The following is a 10,256-nucleotide window of genomic DNA, read 5'->3' on the forward strand; positions in this document are numbered from 1 at the left end:
TATCAACACAATTTCGATCCGCTCCTCACGTGTTAACCTCTTCGACATGTCAATGGCTGTGAACGAAGAGAAACTTGTAAATAACTCATGAAAGAATAAAGTTACGTTGAAACCAAGCACACCATTGTTTTTCTTGTGACATTACAAATAAGTTTGATCTGTCACATGGCCCTCTTCCTATTGAAAAAACAAAAGTTGTATCCAAGATGACCGACTTCTAAATGGCCACCATGGTCACCACCCATCTTGAGGAGTTTGCCCCCTCACATATACTAATGTGTCACAAACCGGACTTTAATATCACCAACCATTCCCATGTTATTACGGTGTATCCATATAAATGGCCCACCCTGTACATTTAACCTTCTGCAGCTTATTGTGGGACCATCAATAGTCCTGCATAGTGTAAATGACTATTTTACTTTGGGTGGTAAATCACAAACACTAGTCTGGAGTTTCCTTCTGCTCGGGCATGGCCTGCAAACCAGGTTTTCTTATGGATGACAAAAGTATTCTAAGTCTTCATCAAATTCTTTTGCTGGAAATGAAAAAACAATTTTCTTCTGTCTAACAGGATCTATGGGAAACCTGGAGAACTTAGATCTGACACAAGCAGGGTATCTTTAAAAAGTGATGAGTCTAAAGATTGCCTTATTTATTTCAAAGGACAAAAATCATCTCCTGCAGAAAGGTGAGCTGTTACTAACACTGACACTATTTTAGCCATCAGTTTGGTGTTTTGACTTAAATTAACTGGAATACTAAGGTATTAAGGAATTCCTTTATTATATAATATATACACAGATGTATATTTAAACGTCTGCAGCTTATTGTAGGACCATCCATAGTCCTGCATAGTGTAAATGGCTGAGGGTCACATCATGAGGACCACGAAATACCTAATTACCATTTAAATCCAAATCATATTTACCTCACTGATTGCACCTTAAACTAAAGTTGATTCACATTCTTTGAAATCTAGATTTACAGAAAACAATGGCAGATAATTGTGTAACAGCTCTTTATGTAAATTTGCACACATATGCTAAAGTTATTTGACAAACATAATAGAAAGTGTCAGGTTGAATTTACACAATGATTTTTCATGGAATTAACACATAACTGTTTATCAGATGTACAATGTTGAAAAAATGCTAAGCTGAGTAGCTGAGTATCAATGAGATCGGCAAGAGTGGCAAACTTTTACAACTACATGGAGTCATATATAATCTAAACACCTTAGTTTTTTTTTCTTCAGATGTCACTTACGTTGTCTTTCCCCTGTGCATGAACTAATATTCATGAGTTCTCCACAGACTGGACCAGGAAAATTCAGAGGTTTCTAGTGGTCTTTTTGTCCAGCAGGATCAAAAACAGCTGGACTCCATATTCATGGTACGTACATACAGTATATAACAACCACTCTTACATCTATTATGTTCATTCATCTTCATGTTGCTCTTTGTAGACCAGTGGAAGGACATGATGTCAGCACTATTTTGTCATTGACATAATATTCATATAATATTTTGTTCCAGCTGTTAGAGGACAACATCATCACGTTTGTAAAGAATGAACTGAAGAAGATGCACAAGATTTTGAGTCCAGATTATTTAGAGATGGAAGAAGATGATATGTCGATGGATGACAATAAAAAGCAGAGGAGTAAAAGCAGAGAGGCATTTGTGACAATTGTGTTACACTTTTTGAAGAGAATAAAGCAGGAAGAGCTGGCTGACCGTCTGCAGAGCAGTAAGGGGATTTCTCAAAACATTTAAGCTGCAGCATGAATTTAAAATTGAAAAATGTCTCAATACTTACTGAATTGAAATTTTGGGATATTTTCTGAAAACCAAATTAATGTAATGTATTTATTTTTGTGTTTTCAGAAATGTTTGCTCCACTTTGTCAATGTAAACTTAAATCTACTTTGAACAAAAAGTTCCAGTGTGTGTTTGAGGGGATCACTAAAGCAGGAAACTCAACACTTCTGAATCAGATCTACACAGAGCTCTACATCACAGAGGGAGGGACTGCAGAGGTCAATGATGAACATGAAGTCAGACAGATTGAAACAACATCCAGGAAAGCAGACAAACCAAACACAACAATCAGACTAGAAGACATCTTTAAAACTTTACCTGGAATAGATGAACCAATCAGAACAGTGCTGACAAAGGGAGTGGCTGGCATTGGGAAAACAGTCTTAACACAGAAGTTCACTCTTGACTGGGCTGAAGAAAAATCCAACCAGGACATCCAGTTCATATTTCCATTTACTTTCAAGGAGTTGAATGTGCTGAAAGAGGAAAAGTTCAGCTTGGTGGAACTTGTTCATCACTTCTTTACTGAAACCAAAGAAGCAGGAATCTGCAGCTTTGAAGACTTCCAGGTTGTGTTCATCTTTGATGGTCTGGATGAATGTCGACTTCCTCTGGACTTCCACAAAACTAAAATACTAACTGACTCCAGAAAATCCACCTCAGTGGATGTGCTGCTGACAAACCTCATCAGGGGGAACCTGCTTTCCTCTGCTCACATCTGGATAACCACGCGACCTGCAGCTGCCAATCAGATCCCTCCTGAGTGTGTTGACATGGTGACAGAGGTCAGAGGGTTCACTGACCCACAGAAGGAGGAGTACTTCAGGAAGAGATTCAGAGACAAGAAGCAGGCTTCTAGGATCATCTCTCACATCAAAACATCACAAAGCCTCCACATCATGTGCCACATCCCAGTCTTCTGCTGGATCAATGCTATGGTTCTGGAGGATGTGCTGAAAACAAAAGAACAGAGAGACATGCCCAAAACCTTGACTGAGTTGTACATCCACTTCCTGGTGGTTCAGGCCAAAGTGAAGAAGGTCAAATATGATGGAGGATCTGAGACAGATCCACACTGGAGTCCAGAGAGCAGGAAGATGGTTGAGTGTCTAGGAAAACTAGCTTTTGAACAGCTGCAGAAAGGAAACCTGATCTTCTATGAAACAGACCTGACAGAGTGTGGCATCGATGTCAGAGCAGCATCAGTGTACTCAGGAGTATTCACACAGATCTTTAAAGAGGAGAGAGGACTGTACCAGGACAAGGTGTTCTGCTTTGTCCATCTGAGCATTCAGGAGTTTCTGGCTGCTCTTCATGTCCATCTGACGTTCTTCAACTTCTGTGTCAATCTGCTAGAAGGAGAAACCTCTGCATGGTCTAAAGCATTTAATAAACTCAAACTCCAAAACTGTGGTGGACAATTTCTTCACAAGAGTGCTGTGGACAAGGCCTTAGAGAGTCCAAATGGACACCTGGATTTGTTCCTTCGTTTCCTCCTGGGTCTTTCACTGCAGTCCAATCAAGCCCTTTTACGAGGTCTACTGACACAGACAGGAATGAGCTCAGAGACCAATCAACAGACAGTCCAGTACATCAAGAAAAAGATCAGTGAGAATCTGTCTGTAGAGCAAAGCATCAACCTGTTCCACTGTCTGAATGAACTACATGATCGTGCTCTAGTTGGGGAGCTCCAACAGTCCCTGAGTATGGGAAGTCTTTCCACAGAGAAACTGTCTCCTGCTCAGTGGTCAGCTCTGGTCTTCATCTTATTGACATCAGAAAAAGATTTGGATGTTCTTGATCTGAAGAAATATTCTGCTTCAGAGGATGCTCTTCTGAGGCTGCTGCCTGTGGTCAAAGCATCTAAGAAAGCTCTGTATGTTACCATAAAGTTTTTAAGATCTATTCACAAGGAAGATAAAGACTGAATTTGCTGCTTTCTGTGTATTTTCTCTTAGGCTGAATAACTGTAACTTGACAGAGAGAAGCTGTGAAGCTCTTTCTCTGTCTCTCAAAGTAGAAGGCTGTGAGCTGAGAACGCTGGATCTGAGCAATAACAATCTGCAGGATTCAGGCGTAAATCTCTTGATAGCTGGAATGGAGAGTATGCACTGTAAATTAGAAAAACTCAGGTCAGATACATTGTTTGTGGTTTAATGTGAGAGCTGTTTGCTAATTCGAACCTTCATTGAATGTAAACAATAACATGCACTCCTGAATTTCTTTAAGCATTTAAAGTTTTCCAGTTTCATATTGAGATTTACACATTTATTTAGTACTTTGGGGAAAACTTTGGAATTGTCTAAATTAGCAATTTTTTTTGTTTTTATTTAACAATTTGTTTATCTTCAATAAGTATCAAGAATCTTTTTTTAGGCTTTAGCAGGTGTAGGGATTATATGTTATTTATATCACGTGTGATTAAAAGTTTAAATTAGACATTTTAAAAATGTTTTTTTTTCTAAATTACTGTCTCTTCAGACTGAGCACTTGTAACCTTTCAGAGAAAAGCTGTGGAACTATATCGTCAGTTCTCAGTCTCCAGTTCTCTAGTCTGAGAGAGATGGACCTGAGCAACAACAACCTGAGGGATACTGGAGTAAAAGCTTTGTCGGATGGACTAAGAAGTCCACACTGTAAATTGGAAACACTCAGGTCAGAAATAATCAATTGTTTAGTTGATGAACATTTTGAAATCTGGATTGCATAAGTAACCCAAGCCGGGGTTAGTTACTTATGCAAGTTTGAGGGGTTTTCTTTAACATTTCCATTTTTTTCTTCTTTAATTCTTGCCCACTGATAAAATTAAGATTTCTCCTTCGTTTGATTTTTGAACTTTGAGTTTTAAATCTGGACTAAATGTTTATGATCAAAAAGTGAATAACATACAAACGTACAGTTTATGGAATGTAATGGTCACTTTCCACTGAAATATTTCAACACAGATATCGTGATTCAGGCTCAGTCATCAAGCTAACTCAATCCCAAAAGGTTGATTCTGTTGATCTGGATGTAACGATGAACAGAATCAACCTTGGATTTCAACACAGACTAGAAATTAAATTGGTTCGTATTATAACCAGAATGAATTATTATTGTAGTTTGTCCTGTACTTTTTTGTGCTAATTATCTGCTGTTCTCTAATAGTATCTGTAATGATTATTATGTGCAGGCTGTCGGGCTGTCTGATAACAGAAGAAGGTTGTACTCTTCTGGCCTCAGATCTGAGGTCTAATCCCTCCTGTCTCAGAGAGCTGGACCTGAGCTACAATCATCCAGGGGAGACAGGCATGAATCTGTTGAAGCAGCTGAGACTTGACAATCTCAGGTACAGAGAACGTCTCATAGCATCACACACATTTGAACACAGACGACTTATCAGAAGAAAGAGTATGTGATGCAGGAGCTTTCATGTATTGTAATCAAAAAGTAAAGTTATGTGTTTAGTTTGTGGAGAGCAGATTGCTGTGTTAAGACAAGATTTTTGATTTTCAACATAATCACTAAAACACAGTAAGCCATTCTCTGATGGGGAATTTAACACAGTGTTCAGTAGGTTCTGCCATGATAATATGCCCTGAGCTGGTATGTGTTCTGAGCCCCGCATGATCAAAGTCAAAGTCAAAGTCAACTTTATTTGTCAATTCTGCCACATGTACAGGACATACAGAGAATAGAAATTTCGTTACTCTCAAACCCTGGATGAAATAGCAAATGAACATTTAAATATAAGAGAGTGATTAAAAAATGCAAATAAAATAATTAAAAAGTAAAAATGTAAATAAATACAATACAAATTAACAAGAAAGCTATGCAATATACAATATACAATATTCAGGTAAGGGTAAATGACATTGAGTGTAAACCAGGCAGAGTAGTGCAAATAGGCAAATAGTGCAAATGGAGATTTAGTAATGTACGGTAAGAGATAGTATAACAACAAAGTCTTATGAGGTAATGGCAGTCCAATGCTCCACAAAGTGACTGGTAACTGGTGCAGGCCAGTGAGTGAGTCAGAGAGAGTGTGTGTGTGTGTGTGTGTGTGTATGTGACAGAGTTCAGAAGAAGAAGAAGGGGGGAGGGGGCAGAATCGGGAGGGAGTTAAGCTTCCTGACAGCCTGATGGATGAAGCTGTCCTTCAGTCTGCTGGTCCTGGCCTGGAGACTCCGCAGTCTCCTCCCTGACGGCAGCAGCTTGAAGAAGCTTTGCATTGGGTGCGTGGGATCAGCCGCTATGCAAAGGGCTTTTTTAGTGAGACGGGTGCTGTAAATGTCCTGGAGGGAGGGGAGAGAGACACCAATGATCCTCTCTGCAGCTCTCACTATGCGTTGGAGGGTTCTATGACAGGACGCATTGCAGGCTCCAAACCACACAGTGATGCAGCTCGACAGGATGCTCTCGATGGTGCCTCTGTCGAAAGTGTACATGATGGGGGCTGGTGCTCCTGCTCTTCTTAGTTTGCGGAGAAAGAAGAGACGCTGCTGTGATTTCTTGGCCAGTGCTGTGGTGTTGTACGTCCAGGAGAGATCCTCTGTGATGTGCACACCCAAGAACTTGGTGCTGCTCACTCTCTCCACAGACGCTCCGTCAATGGTCAGAGGAGCATGTTGGGTGTGCATTCTCCTGAAGTCCACAACAATCTCCTTCGTCTTCTCCACATTCAGAGAGAGATGATGAGAGCAATTCCAAAACAGTTTAGAATGAAATGCACATGATTTCATTTCCCTTAACTTGCATTATAGGGAAGGCTCCAATGATGTTCAGATTGAACTAATTGATATGCAGTCTGATTCAATACTGTCAGTCTGATTCAACTAGTATCACTGCTGGGATGGTATTTTTCTATCAAAAAGGAGAACCTTCCACATATAGGTAGACCTGCTCAGAAGATGTTGGTTCTCTATGGATCTACATTTATATGTCAACAAACAAACACAGGAATGATATTTAACAAATCCAAGTACAGATTCTCTGTCAGTGATGATCACCTGTCTGCTGTCCTTCACATTTCCACCTCAGATATTGGACCTGACTTTAATGGACAAACAAACTAGACTTCTCTCACTGAAAAAGAAAAAAGAACCAAAAAACTGAACAAAATAACTAAAGTAATTAGTTTAATTGCTTAGTAATTAGTAAAATTAAACTCCATTGAAATTGTGTAAAAACATGCATGCTTCATTCTCACTCATTTGGGAGTATTGATGAAATAGCTTTTAGTATGCTGTGACTTAAGGTGACTGTAGCTCAGGAGGTAGCACAGGCCAACTACTGATAAGAAGAGTAGGTGATTTGATCCCCGGCTGCTCCTGTCTGCATGCTTTCAATCTTTTTGTTGGACTACACTGTTTTTTTTTGGGGGGGGTTTACATGTAGCTGTCTGTAAGGTTTGGTTCTCTGCGCACCTGTGGAGGCATACAAGTGCACCAGTGAACCCCTTTCAACCTTAGCTTCATTGTCTTTTTAATTAGGAAGTCTCCTGTGAAAATAATTTTTTTAAACTACATAACTGAGTGATGTTTAAGTTAATGAATGATCATTTTGACAAATAGAGATTACAATGATGATCCACATAATTTAAATTATGAATTCTGCTATAATAAAACAGACTAACTAGATCATGACAACCACTGGACAAGACTTCAGAAGCATTTTCTTCAAGTGTATTTGTGAAAATGTTGGACTGTTCCTTTATCATTGTCTAACAGCATGTGTGTGAGAGCGATGTAATGTCCATGTGTGCATGCTGAAAGAGACTGTGGTGGTCTGACCCCCTTCCTCCTTTCAGAGTGGAGCCTGCTGGAGTCCGATGGCTGAAACTAGGAAGTCTGAGGAAGTGTAAGTGTGTTTTTAATGTGATTAATGAAAACAAAGCAGCACACATTCAACCATCTTCAAACTGTCACATCACTCATTCACATCTCTGATGTCAGGAGTCATCATCAAAGTGTCAATCAATGAACAGATGATGGATCAATAATTGCAGCTGTATTGTGTTTGTTCTCTCCATCAGATTCCTGTCAACTCACAATCGACACAAACACAGTACACAGAAAACTCAAACTTTCTGACAACATGAAGGTGAGAAAAGCAAAGGAAGTTCAATCATATCCTGATCATCCAGACAGATTTGAACGGCCTCAGCTGCTGTGTAAAGATGGTCTGACTGGCTGTTGTTATTGGGAGGTCGAGTGGAACGGAAAAGTTGAGATATCAGTGAGTTACAGAGGAATCACAAGGAGACGAGACAATGATTGTTTGTTTGGATGGAGTGATCAGTCCTGGAGTCTGAGCTGCTGTGATGATGGCCGCTACTCTGCCTGGCACAATAAGAAATCAACATCCATCTCCTCCTCCTCCTCCTCTGTCTCTAACAGAGTAGCAGTGTATGTGGACTGTCCTGCTGGCACTCTGTCCTTCTACAGAGTCTCCTCTGACACTTTGATCCACCTCCACACCTTCAACACCACATTCACTGAACCTCTTTATCCTGGGTTTGGAATCTGGTCCTCTGGTTCCTCAGTGACTCTGTGTGTAGTTTAGCATAATAGTGTCCTAACAGATAGTTTAGTCCGTACATGTCGGTCTCTTTCATTTTGAAACATGTTTTCAGATTTATGGATTCAGCTGATGTTTTAAACTGTTTTAAATGATTTTTTGTAAACTTCTTTCCTGGCTTTGTAAGTTTGTTGAGCAGTCAGGGTTCATCTTGATATCTATTTTTACTTTTGTTAGTGTGATGAAATCATAACTAGATTTTAACGTGTCTGTGGTCAAATTTGGAGAATTAAATGGTCCTTTAGAACCTAGATATACAGATAGTCAGTTACCAATACTGAACATTGTTTTACTCTGTTGTGGTATAGACTCAAATAAAACAGTGACAAAAACTGTAACTGTGACTGTAAATCATTCATTTACCTGTCCAGATGACCTCTTGTGTTATAATATAAGAAGATGTGCTCTATTTATCCATACCATGTATCTGGTCACATGGTCCAGCTTTACAGAATATTATATCTAAGTTGTGCTCTTCTTTTGGCTCCCTGGCCCTCAAATTTCTCTGTCATCATAACTGGGAGAGGCTCAAATGAGAGGATGAGGTTCAAGTGAAGCATGCAAGGAGACACATTACCAAAAGAAAAAGCAACCAAAGTGTTGATGTTTAACAGAAGTGAATGTAAGTAAAGGTGCAATAATAATGCATTAAGTGAGCAGCGCCCTCCACTGGCAAGAGAGTAGAACTGATCATCAGCACTGGTGAGCTCATGCCATTGTAAAGGATCCTCTGTCAGTCCATCTTGCCACTATTCACAAGACTCTCTACTCCTGCTAAAGTATTGGTCAAATTTTATTGAAACTTGCCCACCCTGATGACCTGATGTGTGTACATTACATACATACACATGTGTATATGTCATTTTGTTTAATTATTGATATTGAAAAAGGTCTGATCAGGTCGGTACAATTACTGGGTTAGGATAGTTGTACTGCATGTGGCAATTATAAGCAACACACAGTAGCAGTGGCTCATGGTCAAAGTAGTCAATCATTTTACCTGAACCCTTGAATCTCTCCCTTGCTTATTATGTCCCCCCCATCAATTTTCTTACTGCGATAATTTCACCTTCCTCCATCTCTTCCTCACCCTGTTGTTGGGACTGCTGTCCCTCCTACAGCGTCCTGTGACTGTAAAGCAGGGGTCCCCAATCCCAGTCCACGAGGGCCGGTGTCCCTGCAGGTTTTAGATGTGTCCTTGATCCATCACAGCTGATTTAAATGGATAAATTACCTTCTCAACCACTATATCCCAATTCAGGCTCTGCAGCCTTAAAGTACACAGCCTTAACGGTCCACAAGGGCCGCTAAGGTCGGAAGTGAGAGGCTTGTGAAATGGGACGGTCTAGCCTCCATCACGCTGCCCAGGTTGCCTAGCAACCGTGACACCGACAGCTGGAAACACTTCATACAGCTTTGTTTGACAGAAATGAAGGAGAAAATGTTTTGTTCATTTGTTTGTTTCTTTCTACATGAGCTTTGATTTGATAAGTATCTGAGGCGGAGACCACAGGACTGTGAAATCATGATTATTGGGCTTCACTTCTGTACTGAACAGTCATTTAAGATTAGCTAGTAAATAACAATTAGCTGATGTTGTTCATGAGACTAAAGTCATATCACTTTGGTAATGTAAATTAATATGGGCAATATTAAAGTTATAATTTCAATCATTATTAGTTATTACAGCATTGAATGAAGTCTGTTTCAAATACTGAGCTTCAGTAAAGATTCAAGCTGCATTTATTTATATTATTTATATTTCCTGTCACCTTAAATCTTCACTCAAAGACAGGTTTCTTTGACACTGTATATATATAACTGTGTTATATATATATATATGAGAGACAAATATTTTTCTTTTAATAATAACAA

The 10,256-nt window shown here is 39.5% G+C and overlaps 1 protein-coding gene across 1 annotated transcript in view; it reads left to right on the forward strand.

Moving 5' to 3' along the window:
- The window catches only part of LOC102211173 (protein NLRC3-like), a 14,103-nt gene extending 5,737 nt beyond the window's left edge, over positions 1 to 8,366 (forward strand). Inside the window, exons 2-8 of the mRNA XM_005749437.1 lie at positions 1,317 to 1,395; positions 1,539 to 1,752; positions 1,890 to 3,699; positions 3,782 to 3,955; positions 4,305 to 4,478; positions 7,612 to 7,661; positions 7,837 to 8,366. Coding sequence (XP_005749494.1) covers positions 1,317 to 1,395; positions 1,539 to 1,752; positions 1,890 to 3,699; positions 3,782 to 3,955; positions 4,305 to 4,478; positions 7,612 to 7,661; positions 7,837 to 8,366 — 3,031 coding nt within the window. The remainder of the gene's footprint in view (positions 1 to 1,316; positions 1,396 to 1,538; positions 1,753 to 1,889; positions 3,700 to 3,781; positions 3,956 to 4,304; positions 4,479 to 7,611; positions 7,662 to 7,836) is intronic.
- Positions 8,367 to 10,256: the final 1,890 nt, after the last annotated feature.

This window comes from Pundamilia nyererei, unplaced genomic scaffold, assembly GCF_000239375.1.
Source record: "Pundamilia nyererei isolate P.nyererei 1_Seehausen unplaced genomic scaffold, PunNye1.0 scaffold00244, whole genome shotgun sequence".
Taxonomy (NCBI): domain Eukaryota; kingdom Metazoa; phylum Chordata; class Actinopteri; order Cichliformes; family Cichlidae; genus Pundamilia; species Pundamilia nyererei.